This window comes from Rattus norvegicus, chromosome 1 (genome assembly GCF_021556685.1).
Source record: "Rattus norvegicus strain SHRSP/BbbUtx chromosome 1, alternate assembly SHRSP_T2T, whole genome shotgun sequence".
Taxonomy (NCBI): Eukaryota; Metazoa; Chordata; class Mammalia; order Rodentia; family Muridae; genus Rattus; species Rattus norvegicus.
In genome coordinates, this window is record NC_141534.1 from 170372310 (window position 1) to 170392763 (window position 20454).

Genomic DNA, 20454 nt, shown 5'->3' on the forward strand with positions numbered 1-20454 from the left:
TGTTTCTTAAAGAGACTTTTTATAACCGTATGACAATTCAAACTTCAATGCTAGGTGGGCACAAATTAAACTATTAACCCTTATTGATGTCACCAGTTTTTCTTAATAGAAATTTCAAACAAGTAATAGCTATTGAATTAAACTGTTTTGTCTCATTTAGAAATACAGTGTTTTAGTGACAATAGAACAGAAACAATTTCAATCTAATCTCCTTATGTGCATGTAATTTTACACAAAGTCAAATATAGGAGAGCTTTTATAGGGACAAACCATTTATAGGGACATATTTCATTACATATGCTTCATTTTCTAAATTTCTCATTTATATACAATTACAAAGAGAACTTTAAGGGCACATATGGTAGAGTCTAAGCAGCAACCTACAGACACCAGACAACAGAAAGGAACAGAATGTCATGCTAAAGTGCATTATCAAACACAATTCAAAGAGTCAAAAGAATGAAGAATAAAGGTTCTTTAGGTATTTGTTCCTGATCTTAAGGAACAGCTGATATGTGCAACATATATGTTCTTTAGTTGGAGTTGATAATGATATAAAATCTATCTAAGAAAGCATTTTTTGTATTTTAGAATATATTTTTATTTTATCAGAGTAAATTTGTTCATCATATTAACTAATATTTGTATATGCAAAAGGCATAGTAGTACATGTCACTGCAGTGTGCATGTTCTTTAATTTTATTCTTATCATTTTGATTTAATAACATGTAATAATTATGGAATTCAGTGATATTAAGTACATTTATAGATTGTCTAATTTTCAAGATGATTAAAACATTCCCTTGCCTTAAACAGTTATGTTTCCTGGTATAAACAATTTCTTCTAGATATTATCAACTGCATAACTTACTATAATGTTGACTGTATCCCCCTTCAGTGAGTTGAGACTCTGACCTATATCTTATATTCAACTGTGACACTGATCACATTGAGATATTTCTTTACCCTTCCGTACTTTTTACTTTCTGCCGTCTCTAATAACCATTAACATGATCCTAACTGCTGTTAAATCAGTCTTTAAAGTCAAATTGGGATTTTTTCTGACTTATCTAAATTGAAGGTGGTAACATATCCTACTGTCAGTATAATGGAGGTGGGTAACATTACCAGTTTATTTTACTTGTTTTGTGACAGTTAATATGTAATGGTAAAGTTCAAAAAGTCATAGATCATGTATCAAGATATGAATCCTAATCTTATTACCTGTCAGCATATAGATGCAAACTACAATGACTCTATGAATCTTATTGTCAAAAAGGAAGTAGTCCAAAAGTTAAATGTAACAAATTCAAAATAAGAAGACAATGGATCAGGACAGGGGAGGAGGAGGGCTACAGAATCAGTGAGTATTTGTGGATAGTAAACATAATGCAAATGTGTGTGTGTGTGTGTGTGTGTGTATCTGTGTGTCTGTGTGTCTAGGTGTCTGTGTGTCTATGTGTCTGTGTGTGTGGTGTGTGTGTGTGTGAGTCTGTCTGTCTATCTGTCTGTGTGTGGCATGTGTGTGTCATTCTGTCTGTCTATGTGCGGGGTGTGTGTGTGTGTGCATGTGCGTGTGTGTGTGTGTGTGTGTGTGTGTGTGTCTGTGTGCGTGTGTGTACCTTAGCTAACTGCAATGCTTTGATGCTAACTGAAATAATATAAAACAAAAAAATCTGATGAACTTAATAGAGGTGAGAAGAAAGCCTCGGATTTCCAATCAATTCATGGAGAATCATGAAAGCTAATGAAGTTGTCAATGAGTAGTTTGTGTTATTTGGAGATGTGTTCTTTCCAGCAAATCATATAAAGTTGAGTTATGAATTATGATTAAAGTTGAATTTAAATATGAATTATTTGAATATCTCAAACGCTGGGCCTAGGAAAATTCATTTTGCAACTTATAATAAAAAAATTATTTGGAAGAACAACAGTATCAATTAACTGGACCCCTCAGAGCTCCCAGGATCTAAACCAGCAACCAAAGAGTATACATGGGTTGGTTCATGACTCCCACTACATATGTAGCAGAAGACTGCCTAATCTGGCATCAGTGGGAGGGAAGCCACTTGGTCCTGTGGAGGCTTGGTGCCCCAGAGAAGGGGGATGCTAGAGGGGTGAGGCAGGAGTGGGTGGATGGATGGGTGGGTCGTGGAATCCCCTCCAGGAGGCATTCGGGAGGGGGAGGGTGTGAGGTTTCAAGGAAAGGAGATTGGATTGGAGGATAACATTTGAATTGTCAACAAAGTTTATATACATATATGTGTACATAATAATAATTAAATTAGAAGAAGTTAAAAGTTTGAGACAAAGAAGGAAAAGCATAGAAGGAGTTAAATGTATATACAAATGTATTATACTCATATAAGAAATTCTTAAAATTAAATTAATAAAAAAATGATAAAGAGTTACTGAGATGGGGCAGCAGTTAAGGGTCTTTGCCATTCTTCCAGAGCACATACGTTTAACTCTTATATTGTTAAGTTCACTATTATTATCTATAACTCCAGGGTATCTAAGGCCCACTTGTGGCCTATGCAGGCATACACATTAATATAGAAAATAAGAAGAAACATCTACATATGTCCACATAGGGAGCCATAAATAAAAATATTTTTAAAGTTCAGAAAACTAGAATGTCAGCATACTGAAGAATACACACTGCTGTCTGGCTTGCTCTTTTACAGTTACTACATAAACAACTACAGTTGCCATGAATTAATGAAAGCAGTGATCCTATCATTGTATAGAAAACACTAGAAATACTGAGGTGGAAAGAGTTGGACTTTCAGAAGTCCAGACAATCCTCAGAGCTCAGAGGAGAACAACACTTCTGCTCACATTCCTGGATGAAGAGGAACCCACTTAGAGCCCTCTGGACAAAAGAACCTAGGAGCAGTCAGGATAGGGTCATTCCAGTCTCTGCCTATGACCAGAGCTGAAAGCCAGTCTCCAGGAGACCTGACACATCTGAGAGCAGAGGTAAGGCAACCATTTCTGCTCAGAGGGACCCGTCTGGAGCCCTCAGCACATAGGAACGCAGAAAAAGTCTGGGACAGAATCCTTCTTGTTTCTGTCTGAGCCTGGAGCTGACCCTGTCACACAGCTCTCTGTACCCAGATTCTGCTGGGAGAGAAAGCCCATACCATATCGGACCAGAGATTATGAAAGCCAGAAGATCTTGGGCAGAGTCATACAAACCCTAAGAGAATACAAATACCAGCCCAGGCTACTATATCCAGCAAAACTCTCAATTAACATAGATGGAGAAACCAAGGTATTCCATGACAAAACCAAATTTATATAGTATCGTTTCACAATTCTAGCCATACAAAAGGTAATAGATGGAAAACTCGAACACAAGCAGGGAAACTAAACTCCAGAAAGAGCAAGAAAATAATCTGCTTCCAAAAATTCCAAAAGAAGAGATGCACACAAACATAATTCCACAACAAACAACAAAAATAACAGGAAAAACAATAACTATTGCTTAATGTCTCTTCATATCAATAGACTCATTTCCCAAATAAAAAAACACAGACTAACAGACTGGATATATAAAAAGGACCCAGCATTTTGGTGCTTACAGAGAACACACTTCAATGACAAAAGCAGACACTACCTCACAGTAAAAGGCTGGGAAAAAAATTCCAAGAAAATGGTCCCAAGAAACAGGCTGAAGTGGCAATTGTAATATCCAATAAAATTGACTTTCAACCAAAAGTTATCAAGGAGGATAAGGAAGCTTAAAACCAGATAAAATGAATCAAATAGAAGAGAAAATGGGAAAAAGCCTCAAACACATTGGCATAGGGGAGTTTTCGTGAACAGAACACCAATGGCTTATGCTCTAAGATCAACAATCGAAAAATGGGACCTCATAAAATTGAAAAGCTCCTGTAAGATGAAGGACACTGTCAATAGATCAACAGCAATCCCCAGATTGGGAAAGATCTTTCATCAACCCTATTTATATCCAATAGAGGACTAACATCTAAAATATGCAAAGAATTCACGAAGTTAGACTCCAGAGGAAGAAATAACCCTATTTAAAAATGGGTACAGAGATAAACAAAGAATTCTCTGCTGAGGAATCTCAAATGGCTGAGAAGCACTTAAAGAAGTGTTCAACATCCTTAACATCCTTAGTCATCAGAAGAATGCAAATCAAAACAACTCTGACAGGGTTGGGGATTTAGCTCAGTGGTAGAGCACTTGCCTAGGAAGCGTAAGGCCCTGGGTTTGGTCCCCAGCTCCTAAAAAAAAAAAAAAAAAAAAAAAAAAAATAAAGAACCAAAACAACTCTGAGACTCCCACTTTACACCAGTCAGAATGGCTAAGGTCAAAAACTCAGGTCAGCACAGGTGTTAGCACATCTGGGGTGAAAGAGAAGCACTCCTCCATTGCTGGTGGAAACGCAGGCTGGTACAACCACTCTGGAAATCATTCTGTCACTTCCTCAGAAAAATGAAAATAGTTCTACTTGATTACACATCTATACCACTCCTGGGCATACAGTCAGAAGATGACACAACGTATAACAAGGACACATGCTCCACTGTGTTTATACCAGCCTTATTTATAATTGTCAGAAGCTGGAAACAACAAAGATATCCCTCAACAGAAGAATGGATCCAGAAAATGTGGTGCATTTCAAGTAGAGTACTACTCAACTATTAAATACATGACTTCATGTAATTCACAGGAAAATGGATGGAATTTGAAAACATCCTCAGCGAGGTAACCCAGTCCCTCCCTCAATCTCTCTCTCTCTCTCTCTCTCTCTCTCTCTCTCTCTCTCTCTCTCTCTCACACACACACACACACACACACACACACACACACACACACACACACACACAGACACACAAGCTTGGAGCTTGGAATTCCCATGATAGAACTCACAGACTTTATGAAACCCAAGAAGAAGACCACAGCAAAATATGGATGCAACAGACCTACTCAGAATGTTGAAGAAAATAATCTATGGAAATAAAGGGAAAGAGGGATATGGGAGGGAGAAAGGAGAGGGACAAAAAAGTCAGGGTTGGTTCAGATATGAGAGATGGGGATAACTACAGAGGGTAGAAATTTGAAAGGAAGTGTGTAGCAGTGGGGGAGGGTTAACAGGTGTAGCCACCAGAAATCCCAGATGCCAAGGACCCAAGTGGTTTCCAGGAAACAACTGGGAGGAAATTAGGCAAAATAACCTACAAAGGGAAATTAATACCTCTAGAAAAATTATCCAGTAGACAGGCATGGCTCCCATTTGAGGGATGTGTCCACACACCCAAGTCAAAAACATTAATGCAGAATTTATCCTTTCAAAAAGAAATGTGGGGACAAAGAGTGGAGCAGAGACTGAAGGAAAGGCCATCCAGAGACTGCCTCACTTATAGATCCATCACATCCACCCTGACACTATTGCTGATGCCAAGAAGTGCTTCCTAACAGGAGCCTGGTACAACTGTCCCCTGAGAGGCTCTACCAGAGCCTCAGCAATACAGATGCAATTGTTTATAGCCAAATATTGTATTGAGAGCAGAGACTCCTATGGTGAAGTAGGTCAAGGACTTTAGGAGCTGAAGGGATTTTGCAACCCCATAAGAAGAAAACAATATAAACCAACAAGACACCATCCAACAAAGATCCCAGCCACTAAACGACCAGCCCAAGGGTATCTGGGGTTGGGGGTACCCATGGCTCTAGCTGTATATGTAGCAGAGGACTGCCTTATCTAGCATGTTTGTGAGGGGAGCCCCTTGGTACTCTGGATGCTCGAACACCCCAGAAGATGGGAATGCTAGGGTTCTGAGGAAGGAGTGGGTTGGCAGATGGTGGAACACCATCTTAGAGGCAGGGGGAGGGGAGAGGAGATTGGGGACTTGTGGAGGGGAAACTGGTCAGAAGGACAATGTTTGAAATGTAAATAAATAAAATAACCAATAAAAATTGAAAAAATTCACACATACATCTATCCTTTCTCTCTTCAATATTTGTGGCCTCACTTTTAATAATTGTTTACAAAGCTATGTGCATATGTATCTATGTGTAGAGTTATAATATGAGGTTCTCATCTATATAATGTTATTTTTATGTAGATTTTCAAGAAGGGTCATTTGGCATTTTGTGCCAAATGGTACAATTTTGTTTTCTTTCACATTATATTATATTTATTATTTATTATATTTATATATATTATGTTATATTTATAAGCTAATAAAATGTTTTTTAAAAACAATTAGCTAAGATTTCAACTATCTTTAGTCATGAGCTATATTTTTGTGCTTACATTTTGATCTCATATATATTGCATTGATAAATACACCAAAAATATAAAGTGATCCAATGAACTTATTCTATGGCATTTAACTATAAATTTGATTATAATAAATAACTCTAAATAATTCTATCTCTAAATAAACATATTTTGTGCTAAGTACAGGACCCCTTCTTTGTTCTTTTACTATGTCAATTCTCAGGGTCAATAAACCTCAGTTGAGAAAAGAGGAAAACTTTTGAAGCTCATAGAAATGACTTTGATTATTACTAAACAAAATCTCTCATCTTCTAACTGGCATACAACTCCTCCTTAATTTTTCCCTTAACAATAATTTAAAATGCACATTGAAAAGCCATAACACATTTTCAGAGAAAATTTAACTCTGTACATAATACATAATCAATTCCCGATTTTTATTCATGTGTACAGATTCTTTACATTAGTACACTGAGGCAATAATTTTGAATCATAATTCATTGTATTGCTTTCTTTTTGAGACTTCTCCTTTATATATTTGAAAATTCTACAGAAATTTCATATTATAACTTTGTCTCTTTAGAGAAACTCACGGTGTGGTAAAGTCCTGTCAGCATACTGCTATAATACCTTCAACCAGCAGGATTCTCCTCGAAAGGTTGTAGGAATGTTTAGTAGCCTCTACACAGTTTCTACTACATCCTTTATACTATGATTGCTTTTCCTTTCTCTCCTTTGTGCGGTAACATCTATCATCTAAGTCTAATACTTCATTGATAACTAGGAGTATATTAAATAATCAAGACCTAAGATGAATGACTGTTTGCTGATTGTTTTTTCTTCACACAGACAAGCCTTCTACTCCCTTTAATTTTAATATCGCAGAAGAATTGATTTTGAAGTTTTTAAAGAGCACCACATACCTGCTTCAAGTATTCTTGTTTCAAGTAAAGTTGTATCGTCTACTTTTACTGATTGTCCGGATGTTGAGGGAACAATGAAGCAGCTAAAATTACTGCTCTAGTGAAAGGAAGGAAAATGCTCAGTGATGACTTTCTTAACAAAGACATAAGTAAAAACAAAATGTTTTAAAATGATCAGAGGAAATTGAACAAAAAGATCATACTTTTATTTATTACAGGATATATACTGTTTGCTCATAGGCTAGGTTGCAGAAAGCTATTGTACATGACCACAGCTGCTCAGAATTATTCTGAGGGAAGGATTGCAGTGTCAGTATTCAAACATCTACATATGAAACTGAAGCTGAAATCATTGCATTTATTATCTCGGAAATCTGTCACTAAATAAGTACTGTACATGAGAAATAGGCAGAAAGATATGTCATGATGGGAAATACGTGCATATTCTGAACAAATTTGTGAAATGTAAAGATACTGAAGGGAGTGATAGATTAGACATCGTTCATGCAAAATTAAACGCAGAGAATCGACACACAAACATTAAAACACACCATAAATATGTTCTATAAAAAATAACGTGAAAGAGAAGTAGCATCATAAAAGAGCAGTGAAGCAAGGGTTAGTGAATATCCCATTATTTTATGAGCTGTATTCTTCCATCACAAATGTTATCTAAATGGTTTACCCTTCAGTAATTTTCAAGTGTGAGAAGAGACTCAGCACTCGGTTCCAAATCTGTTTGGTCTTGACACCATACACCAAGGGATTGACTGTGGGGGCACTAGAAGGTACATGCTTGCCAAGATGATATGGACACTTGGAGACACATGTTTGCCAAAGCTATGCGTTAAGAAAGTAAACAGGGCAGGTGTATAGAAGGCAAGGCAAGGCAAGGCAAGGCAAGGCAAGGCAAAGCAAGGCAAGGCAAGGAAAGAAAAGAAAAGAAAATTCTCCTGGCAAACTTCTGCCTTGAATCCAAATGAGCAACGTTTCCAAACCTACATAGACACTGCATAATGTAGTTATTAAAGTCCAACACCTTCAAAAACTCTACATTTGAATCCAGAAATTACAATGTAAATTTTCCGGAGAAATTAGTTCTTAAAAGTTTTCACATCTTTTACACATATGTCAATAATATATATTAGTTGTACAAGGACATGAGTCACATAATGATATTTATATTCAAGTATATCAATTGTCCTGACCACATTCACACTCCAAATTCCTCTCCTGTCTCTATTCTCTATTCCAAACAGTTCCCTTTTTGCGTATATATGTCTTTATATTTGCATATGTCTATGTCATATGGATGTGTTTGTGTTTGTTTTGCAATATTTGTTTTGGGGTGTGCCACCATCCGGCCTACACTAATTTCTATTAATGTTAAAATAAATATTATCCTTGATATTTGTTTTGATATGACCTCTGATAATAAACAATCTTTCAACAAACATTAAAAAGTTAGTGGAAAATAAGATCAACTAATCCCATAAAATTAAATGTCTATCTACTTTTTTGATTCTTTTACATATTTCCCCAATACTATTTTTTAGGGAAGGTCTTACAAAACCAATGTGAAGGAAATCTCCGGATCCATTAAGTATATGACTTGCATTTGTATGCTTAACAAGGTCTTCTAAAATTAATTGGACACAGCAATATCTACAGTAAATGAGAGTAGAAGATGTAGCAAGCAAGAAAGAGCAAGGGGTATTTTTATTACAAGGAAATCATAAATACACACTAATTTGGGATAAAAATTGGTATACACACACACACACACACACACACACACACACACAGATAGAGGGAGAGAGAGAGAGAGAGAGAGAGTTTCTAAATATACACGAGAAAATGTACCTTCAGAGTAAGCTACTTTAAAAAAACCTTGAGAAACCGGCGGATCCCAGCCTGCAGTAGCTCTCTGCTCCCAGACCCTGAGGGAGAGAGACCTCACCGCCTGGTCAGGTGGGCACTCCTGAGGCTGCAGAGCAGAAGAGACCTCCAACACTGCCCACCCCTGCCCACATGCCTGGCCCAAGAGGAAACTGTATACGGCCTCTGGGTTCCCGTGAGGGAGGGCCCAAGAGCGGCAGGACCCCTATGCCTGAGACACTACTGGAACCTGAAGGGACAGACCAGATAAACAGTTCTCTGCACCCAAATCCCGTGGGAGGGAGAGCTAAACCTACAGAGAGTCAGACACGCCTGGGAAACCAGAAGAGACTGCACTCTGCACACATCTCTGACGCCAGAGGAAAACACCAAACGCCATCTGGAACCCTGGTGCACGGAGGCTCCCGAAAAGGGCGGCACAGATCTTCCTGGTTGCTACCGCCACAGAGAGCTCGTAGGCAGCAACCCACGAGCAAACTTGAGCCTCGGGACCACAGGTAAGACCAACTTGTCTGCTGCAAGTGACCTGCCTGGTGAACACTAGACACAGGCCCACAGGAACAGCTGAAGACCTGTAGATAGGAAAAACTACATGCCCGAAAGCAGAACATGCTGTCCCCATAACTGGCTGAAAGAAAACAGGAAAACAGGTCTACAGCACTCCTGACACACAGGCTTATAGGACAGTCTAGCCACTGTCAGAAATAGCAGAACAAAGTAACACTAGAGATAATCTGATGGCGAGAGGCAAGCGCAGGAACCCAAGCAACAGAAACCAAGACTACATGGCATCATCGGAGCCCAATTCTCCCACCAAAGCAAACACAGAATATCCAAACACACCAGAAAAGCAAGATCTAGTTTCAAAATCATATTTGATCATGATGCTGGAGGACTTCAAGAAAGACGTGAAGAACTCCCTTAGAGAACAAGTAGAAGCCTACAGAGAGAGATCGCAAAAATCCCTGAAAGAATTCCAGGAAATCATAAATAAACAAGTAGAAGCCCATAGAGAGGAGTCACAAAAATCCCTGAAAGAATTCCAGGAAATCATAAATAAACAAGTAGAAGCCCATAGAGAGGAGTCACAAAAATCCCTGAAAGAATTCCAGGAAAACACAATCAAAGAGTTGAAGGAATTAAAAATGGAAATAGAAGCAATCAAGAAAGAACACATGGAAACAACCCTGGATATAGAAAACCAAAAGAAGAGACAAGGAGCTGTAGATACAAGCTTCACCAACAGAATACAAGACATGGAAGAGAGAATCTCAGGAGCAGAAGATTCCATAGAAATCATTGAATCAACTGTCAAAGATAATGTAAAGTGGAAAAAATTACTAGTCCAAAACGTACAGGAAATCCAGGACTCATTGAGAAGATCAAACCTAAGGATAATAGGTATATAAGAGAGTGAAGACTCCCAGCTCAAAGGACCAGTATATATCTTCAACAAAATCATAGAAGAAAACTTCCCTAACCTAAAAAAAGATATACCCATAGGCATACAGAAGCCTACAGAACTCCAAATAGATTGGACCAGAAAAGAAACACCTCCCGTCACATAATAGTCAAAACACCAAATGCACAAAATAAAGAAAGAATATTAAAAGCAGTAAGGGAAAAAGGTCAAATAACATATAAAGGCAGAACTATCAGAATTACACCAGACTTTTTGCCAGAAACTATGAAAGCCAGAAGTTCCTGTACAGATATCATATAGACCCTAAGAGAACACAAATGCCAGGCCAGGTTATTGTATCCTGCAAAACTCTCAATTAACATAGATGGAGAAACCAAGATATTCCATGACAAAACCAAGAAACTTATCGTCTTGGCAACAAAACAAAGAGAAGAAAAGCACACAAACATAACCTCACATCCAAATATGAATATAACAGGAAGCAATAATCACTATTCCTTAATATCTCTCAACATCAATGGCCTCAACTCCCCAATAAAAAGACATAGATTAACAAACTGGATACACAACGAGGACCCTGCATTCTGCTGCCTACAGGAAACACACCTCAGAGACAAAGACAGACACTACCTCAGAGTGAAAGGCTGGAAAACAACTTTCCAAGCAAATGGTCAGAAAAAGCAAGCTGGAGTAGCCATTCTAATATCAAATAAAATCAATTTTCAACTAAAACACATCAAAAAAGATAAGGAAGGATACTTCATAGTCATCAAAGGAAAAATCCACCAAGATGAACTCTCAATCCTAAATATCTATGCCCCAAATACAAGGGCACCTACATACGTAAAAGGAACCTTACTAAAGCTCAAAACACACATTGCACCTCACACAATAATAGTAGGAGATTTCAACACCCCACTCTCATCAATGGACAGATCATGGAAACAGAAATTAAACAGAGACGTAGACAGACTAAGAGAAGTCATGAGCCAAATGGACGTAACAGATATTTATAGAACATTCTATCCTAAAGCAAAAGGATATACCTTCTTCTCAGCTCCACATGGTACTTTCTCCAAAATTGACCATATAATTGGTCAAAAAACGGGCCTCAACAGGTACAGAAAGATAGAAATAATCCCATGCGTGCTATCGGACCACCACAGCCTAAAACTGGTCTTCAATAACAATAAGGGAAGAATGCCCACATATACGTGGAAATTGAACAATGCTTTACTCAACGATAACCTGGTCAAGGAAGAAATAAAGAAAGAAATTAAAGACTTTTTAGAATTTAATGAAAATGAAGGTACAACATACCCAAACTTATGGGACACAATGAAAGCTGTGCTAAGAGGAAAACTCATAGCTCTGAGTGCCTACAGAAAGAAACAGGAGAGAGCATATGTCAGCAGCTTGACAGCACACTTAGAAGCTCTAGAACAAAAAGAAGCAAATACACCCAGGAGGAGTAGAAGACATGAAATAATCAAACTCAGAGCTGAAATCAGCCAAGTAGAAAAAAAAGGACCATAGAATTAATCAACAGAACCAAAAGTTGGTTCTTTGAGAAAATCAACAAGATAGATAAACCCTTAGCCAGACTAACGAGAGGACACAGAGAGTGTTTCCAAATTAACAAAATCAGAAATGAAAAGGGAGACATAACTACAGATTCAGAGGAAATTCAAAAAAATCATCAGATCTTACTATAAAAGCCTATATTCAACAAAACTTGAAAATCTGCAGGAAATGGACAATTTCCTAGACAAATACCAGGTACCAAAGTTAAATCAGGAACAGATAAACCAGTTAAACAACCCCATAACTCCTAAGGAAATAGAAGCAGTCATTAAAGGTCTCCCAAACAAAAAGAGCCCAGGTCCAGATGGGTTAGGTGCAGAATTCTATCAGACCTTCATAGAAGACCTCATACCAATACTATCCAAACTATTCCACAAAATTGAAACAGGTGGAGCACTACTGAATTCCTTCTATGAAGCCACAATTACTCTTATACCTAAACCACACAAAGACCCAACAAAGAAAGAGAACTTCAGAGCAATTTCCCTTATGAAAATCAACGCAAAAATACTCAATAAAATTCTGGCAAACCGAATCCAAGAGCACATCAAAACAATCATCCACCATGATCAAGTAGGCTTCATCCCAGGCATGCAGGGATGGTTTAATATATGGAAAACCATCAATGTGATCCATTATATAAACAAACTTAAAGAACAAAACCACATGATCATTTCATTAGATGCTTAGAAAACATTTGACAAAATTCAATACCCCTTCATGATAAAAGTCCAGGAAAGAATAGGAATTCAAGGCCCATACCTGAACATAGTAAAAGCCATATACAGCAAACCAGTTGCTAACATTAAACTAAATGGAGAAAAACTTGAAGCAATCCCACTAAAATCAGGGACTAGACAAGGCTGCCCACTCTCTCCCTACTTATTCAATATAGTTCTTGAAATTCTAGCCAGAGCAATCAGACAACAAAAGGAGGTCAAGGGGATACAGATCAGAAAAGAAGAAGTCAAAATATCACTATTTGCAGATGATATGATAGTATATTTAAGTGATCCCAAAAGTTCCGCCAGAGAATTACTAAAGCTGATAAACAACTTCAGCAAAGTGGCTGGGTATAACATTAACTCAAATAAATCAGTAGCCTTCCTCTACACAAAAGAGAAACAAGCAGAGAAAGAAGTTAGGGAAATAACACCCTTCATAATAGACCCAAATAATATAAAGTACCTCGGTGTTACTTTAACCCAGCAAGTAAAAGATTTGTACAATAAGAACTTCAAGACACTGAAGAAAGAAATTGAAGAAGACCTCAGAAGATGGAAAGATCTCCCATGCTCATGGATTGGCAGGATTAATATAGTAAAAATGGCCATTTTACCAAAAGCGATCTACAGATTCAATGCAATCCCCACCAAAATACCAATCCAATTCTTCAGAGTTAGACAGAACAATTTGCAAATTCATCTGGGATAACAAAAAACCCAGGATAGCTAAAACTATCCTCAACAATAAAAGGAATTCAGGGGGAATTACTATCCCTGAAATCAAGCAGTATTACAGAGCAATAGTGATAAAAACTGCATGGTATTGGTACAGAGACAGACAGATAGACCAATGGAACAGAATTGAAGACCCAGAAATGAACCCACACACCTATGGTCACTTGATTTTTGACAAAGGAGCCAAAACCATCCAATGGAAAAAAGATAGCATTTTCAGCAAATGGTGCTGGTTCAACTGGAGGGCAACATGTAGAAGAATGCAGATCAATCCATGCTTATCACCCTGTACAAAGCTTAAGTCCAAGTGGATCAAGGACCTCCACATCAAACCAGACACACTCAAACTAATAGAAGAAAAACAAGGGAAGCATCTGCAACACATAGGCACTGGAAAAAATTTCCTGAACAAAACACCAATGGCTTATGCTCTAAGATCAAGAATTGACAAATGGATCTCATAAAACTGCAAAGCTTCTGTAAGGCAAAGGACACTGTGGTTAGGACAAAATGGCAACCAACAGATTGGGAAAAGATCTTTACCAATCCTACAACAGATAGAGGCCTTATATCCAAAATATACAAAGAACTCAAGATGTTAGACCGCAGGGAGACAAATAACCCTATTAAAAATGGGGTTCAGAGCTAAACAAAGAATTCACAGCTGCGCAATGCCGAATGGCTGAGAAACACTGAAAGAAATGTTCAACATCTTTAGTCATAAGGGAAATGCAAATCAAAACAACCCTGAGATTTCACCTCACACCAGTGATTATGGCTACGGTCAAAAACTCAGGTGACAGCAGATGCTGGCAAGGATGTGGAGAAAGAGGAACACTCCTCCATTGTTGGTGGGATTGCAGACTGGTACAACCATTCTGGAAATCAGTCTGGAGGTTCCTCAGAAAATTGGACATTGAACTGCCTGTGGATCCAGCTATACCTCTCTTGGGCATATACCCAAAAGATGCCCCAACTTATAAAAAAGACACGTGCTCCACTATGTACATCGCAGCATTGTTTATAATAGCCAGAAGCTGGAAAGAACCCAGATGCCCTTCAACAGAGGAATGGATACAGAAAATGTGGTACATCTACACAATGGAATATTACTCAGTTATCAAAAACAACGAGTTTATGAAATTCGTAGGCAAATGGTCGGAACTGGAAAATATCCTGTGTGAGGTAACCCAATCACAGAAAAACACACATGGTATGCACTCATTGATAAGTGGCTATTAGCCCAAATGCTTGAATTACCCTAGATTCCTAGAACAATTGAAACTCAAGACGGATGATCAAAATGTGAATGCTTCACTCCTTCTTTAAAAGGGGAACAAGAATACCCTTGGCAGGGAAGGGAGAGGCAAAGATTAAAACAGAGACTGAAGGAACACCCATTCAGAACCTGTCCCATATGTGTCCCATGCATATACAGCCATCCAATTAGACAAGATGGTTGAAGCTAAGAAGTGCAGGCCGACAGGAGCTGGATGTAGATCTCTCCTGAGAGACACAGCCAGAATACAGCAAATACAGAGGCGTATGCCAGCAGCAAACCACTGAATTGAGAATAGGATCCCCGTTGAAGGAATCAGAGAAAGAACTGGAAGACCTTGAAGGGGCTCGAGACCCCATATGTACAACAATGCTAAGCAACCAGAGCTTCCAGGGACTAAGCCACTACCTAAAGACTATACATGGACTGACCCTGGACTCTGACCTCATAGGTAGCAATGAATATCCTAGTAAGAGCACCAGTGGAAGGGGAAGCCCTGGGTCCTGATAAGACTGAACCCCCAGTGAACTAGACTATGGGGGGAGGGCGGCAATGGGGGGAGGGTTGGGAGGGGAACACCCATAAGGAAGGGGAGGGGGGAGGGGGATGTTTGCCCGGAAACCGGGAAAGGGAATAACACTTGAAATGTATATAAGAAATACTCAAATTAATAAAAAAAAATAGCCAGCAAATTTTAATCAGACAATGGAATATTGATGTATTTATTTATTTATTTATTATTTATTTATTTAATTGTTTGTTTGTTTGTTAATTTATATATTTCTGAGACAAGGTTGCTCTGTGTAGCCCTGGCTGTCCTGAAAATCACCCTGTAGACCAGGCTGGCCTCAAACTCAGAGATCTACCTTCCTCTTCTACGCATTGCTGGGAACTAAACATGTGGGCTACCACCACTCACAGAACAAGTTTCTTAAAATATAGGGTTATCTTTATTGACACATAACTACCATGCAAGCTTATTGTTTATATTTTGTATTGTTTCAAGAAACACAAAAACACACATAATCAGGATAAAATCAGCACAGGAAGATGATATTCATTCTGCCTGGATATATTTTATTGTGTGGTGAAAACACCGAAGATGCTATCTTTCAATTATGCTGAAATTATAATACAATGAATTATATAAATATAATTCACCTCACTTGGCAATGGTGCAAGAGGATGTGTTTCCTCTAGGTGGATTCAATACAACAGTTGACAAAACTTCTTCTTACTGTATTTTCCCTTCTACTCTTCCTATAAGGAGTAACAAATATGCTATGTTCCTCCAGGAGATCAGCTCTTCTAAGGGCATGATAGGAGTGAGTGCTTTAGGATTTATGTTTCTATGCCTAGCTAATTTCACATAAGTTTTCTAGGGCTATCATTTTAAAAAATATTCATGGTGAAATTTTCAAAGAAAATTTGTTTATCTTGAAATAGTGCAATGCCCCAAAAAATTTACTCAGATAAAGCATCTTGGGAGAAATATCGATGAAATTAAAGTTGAGGCTAGGATAGTGAAGATTATCTCACCTCAACTGAAAGGTTTGTGGAATGTTCAGGATTAGTAAACATGGCCAAGTGGGACATTGCACTGCTCTGTGTTTCATGCTGCTCTAATCCTCTTTCCTGGGACGCTGGGTATCTCAAGGGATATCTTCCCTGTGAATCAGAGGCATCTGCTGATCCCTGGACTAGAACATTAAAAAGGAACCACAGCCACTAGATTTACAGAGTGCAGGTTATGTGATACAAAAGGTACGTTTGCATCATCTTCACTGTAACATAGATAATATGACAGTTATACAATGTAGAGAAGATAAAAGCAAGTGAGAAATAAATACTGAAACTGAAGAAACATTATATATTTGAATGATAACTAATAGGTATTTGTAGAATTTGATCTGATAGGTATGAAGTGATTGTTTCCAAAAATATTGTTGTTCATTAGAATAATTACTGCTATTTTGTGCTATGGGGTAATTACTAGTTATGTTAGTCATGATACAAATTGGAAAGTCCATTAAAAGATAGCAATGGAAGAGAATGAAGTTTGGGTAATAACTGTGCTTAAGTTTTCCATGTATGGTCAGAGTCTGTAGGTAAAATGTAGGAAATAAATCTCTGCTATGCTTTGAAAGTAAGCAACATGCTAAGAGCTTTTACTCTGCATTAGAACAATTGCCCATTTATTGGGTTTCTGTAAATTCCTTTCTGCGTTCCAAATCTGATGAGTGAGACTGACAAGTATATAGTAATGGAGCAAAGCAGAGAAAAGGAAAGAGGGCAACTGTTTATGCAACATGAAAGATAAGTGAATCCAGGTGAGAAGGGACATTTTAAGGCTTCTGTTGTTTAAGATTGGATGGTTAGTGTTGCAACCAAATAAATGCTTGACTCTTTCCTGAAATCTGTGCTTAAAATTGGGCCCTGTTATATCCAAATTTTCAATTATCTATTTGATTATCAATCATCACAAGCCATATTGAAGAGGCTAATCATGTTTCATAAGTTATAATGAAACCATACTTTTAGAGAAACTTTTTCCATAGTCATGTTAAATATTAAAACTGAGCCTTCTACACTAAAGTTTTAAGTTCCTAAAATTAAACTGAATTTTATTGTTAGCATAACTTGCCAATAAGTAATTTGGTAGAAATATCAGCAAAAGCTTCAAACAGGAGAGTTTCAATTGTGTGATGTAGATGTGCCCTGTGCTTTATCCATTACACAGAAGAGGCAGTATGTGTTGCCCTGAAGGCAGCTCATCACCAATCATTCAAGCAAGTCATCTCCCTCTTCCTATTTCCTAGGCAAGTACTTTCCATATATCACCAACCAACCTTGGTCTCATTTTTGTGTTGATTTAAGATTTCAGTGTCTTAAAATCAAATAGCTCTGTACATGGAATCTTTTTCTACTTTGCTAAAGGAAGGACTGCCCAATGCTGAAATAGGAAATAAATTAAGAAGATTTGAAAATTTTTATATTTCTCCCTTGAAAATATAAAATGTATAAATTTGATGTTGATGGACATTAAATAAATTATTTTATATAATTTGGTATTCTTCATTCTTATTATATCTTATATGAATGGTGAACTATTTAATTATGATAACAAAGAATAACAGCAAAATATTTAAATAATAAAATAATTGTTGGAGCAATTGTATGACTTATATTTATATCTCCAACTTTTATTTCATTTCCTCAATAATCATTGGTTAAAGGCAATATACTCTTCTTTTAATAGCTTTACTTTCTATACAAACATGAAGAATTTACTGTAAGGTTTAATTGGATCTTGAATTCATAAAATCACCAAACAAGACCTAAAATAAAATATGTAATCTTTTCTTTTGCAGATAAGGTTGGTGATGCTGCACAGGATGAAATTTTGGAGACATAGGCTTAAAATTCTATATTCAACATGTAAATACACTGAATAAAGACTTTGCAATGCTAGCTCTCAGTTGGGGAGATTATCCCGGTTAATATACAGTATGCTTATAACATCCTTAGTTTTAACATGGTAAATAATACAACACATCACTATATTTCATATTTCTATCTGGTTGGTATTCCTGGCTTGGAAAAATTTCACTCCTTGATCAGCATCCCTGTTTGTCTCCTGTTTGTCCTGACACTACTGGGGAATAGTATAGTCATTGCTACTATCAAAGTAGAACCAAGCCTCCACCAGCCTATGTATTTCTTCCTTGGCATGCTGGGAATGAATGACATTTTTCTTACTTGTTCCACATCCTTGAAAATGCTTGATATATTCTGGTTTAATGAACACTGGATTGAGTTTGATGTCTGTCTAACACAAATGTATTTTATCCACATGTTTTGCGCCTTTGAGTCAGCCATCCTGGTGGCCATGGCCTTTGATCGCTTCGTGGCCATTTGCATCCCACTGCACTACTCGACCATCCTCACAACAACCATGGTTATTAAACTGGGTGTAGTTGGCTTGAGCCGAGCTGTGCTCATAGTTTTTCCATGTCCTCTACTCATTAAGAGGCTGCCCTACTACACAAGTTATATAATCCCTCATGCCTACTGTGAGCATATGGCTGTGGTGAAGTTAGCCAGTGCTAACACTCTCATTAACAGAGCATATGGAATCTCAGCAGCCTTTGCAGTAACAATATTGGACATATGGCTCATAGCCACATCTTACATAAAAATTCTCCAAGCAGTGTTCCGGCTGTCTTCCCAGAATGCCCGCTCTAAGGCCCTGGGCACCTGTGCTGCACATATCTGCACTATTCTTGCCTTCTATACACCTGCACTGTTTAGTTTCCTAACTCATCGCATTGGCAAGAATGTGTCTCCAAGTGTCCATATCATCTTGGCAAGCCTGTACCTTCTAGTGCCCCCCACAGTCAATCCCTTGGTGTATGGTGTCAAGACCAAACAGATTCGGGACCGAGTGCTGAGTCTTTTCTCACACTTGAAAACTACTGAAGGGTAAACCATTTAGATATCATTTGAAATGGAAGAATATAGCTCATAAAATAATGGGATATTAACTAACCCTTGCTTGACTACTATTTTATGACACTATATCTCTTTCACGTTATTTTTTCAGCACATATTTATGATGTGATGTAAGGTTTGTGTGTTGATTCTCTGCCTTTAATTTTGCATGAACAATGTCTAAACTATCACTTCCTTCAGTATCTTTACATTTCATAATTCTGTTCAGAATATGCACACATTACCCATTATTCCATATCTTTCTGCCAATTTCCCATATACAGTAAATATTTAGTGACAGACTTCTGCAGAAAATTAATGCAATTTCAGGTTCAGTTTCATATGTAGATGTTTGAATATTGACTCTGCAAAACTTCCCTCAGAAAATTATGAGCTGCTATGGTAATGTACAATAACTTTCTGCAACAAGCCAGTATACAAGCAGTATATCTTTTAATAAATAAAAGTCTGAACTATTTGCTTAATTTCCTTTGATCATTTTAAAACATTTTGCTTTTACTCATGTCTTTATTACGAAGATCTTCACTGAGCATTTTTCTTCCTTTCACTAGAGAAGTATTTTAGCTGCTTCATTGTTCCCTCAACATCCAATTAGTAACGGTAGTCAATACAACTTTACTTGAAACAAGAATATTTGAAGCAGTTATGTGGTGCTCTATAAAAACTTTAAACAGAATTCTTCTGAGATATTGAAATTAAAGGAGGTTGAAGGCTTGTCTGTGTGAAGAAAAAACAACCAGTAATGTTATTAATTCATCTTAGGTCTTGATTATTTAATATACTACTAGTTTATCAAGGAAGTATTAGACATAGATAATATTTGTTACCGCACAATTGAGAGAAAGGAAAGCAATCATAGTATAAAGGATGTAGTAGAAACTGTGTAGAGGCTACTAAACATTCCTATAACCTGTTGAGGAGAACACTGCTGGTTGAAGGTATTGTAACAGTAGGCTGAAAAACTTACAGCCCCATTAGTTTCTCTAAAGAGAAAAAGATATAATATGAAACTTCTGTAGAATTTTCAAATAAATAAAGGATAAATCATAAAAGAAAGCAATAAAATGAATCATGATTCAAAATTATTGCCTCAGTTTACTAAAATTTATCTGTAC

The 20454-nt window shown here is 37.4% G+C and overlaps 1 protein-coding gene and 1 pseudogene across 1 annotated transcript; one reads left to right on the forward strand and one right to left on the reverse strand.

The window, feature by feature from the left end:
- Window positions 7864–8099, reverse strand: Olr100-ps (olfactory receptor pseudogene 100; annotated as a pseudogene).
- On the forward strand, window positions 18363–19313 carry Or52ae10 (olfactory receptor family 52 subfamily AE member 10). The gene has a single exon (NM_001000744.1). The coding sequence runs from the start codon at window positions 18363–18365 to the stop codon at window positions 19311–19313; it is 951 nt and encodes a 316-aa protein (NP_001000744.1).
- The last annotated feature ends 1141 nt before the right edge of the window (window positions 19314–20454 follow it).

What these genes read in the sequence shown, in the direction of transcription:
- Or52ae10 (NM_001000744.1), top strand. Translation starts at nt 18,363, where the DNA reads ATGGTAAATAATACAACACATCACTATATTTCATATTTCTATCTGGTT.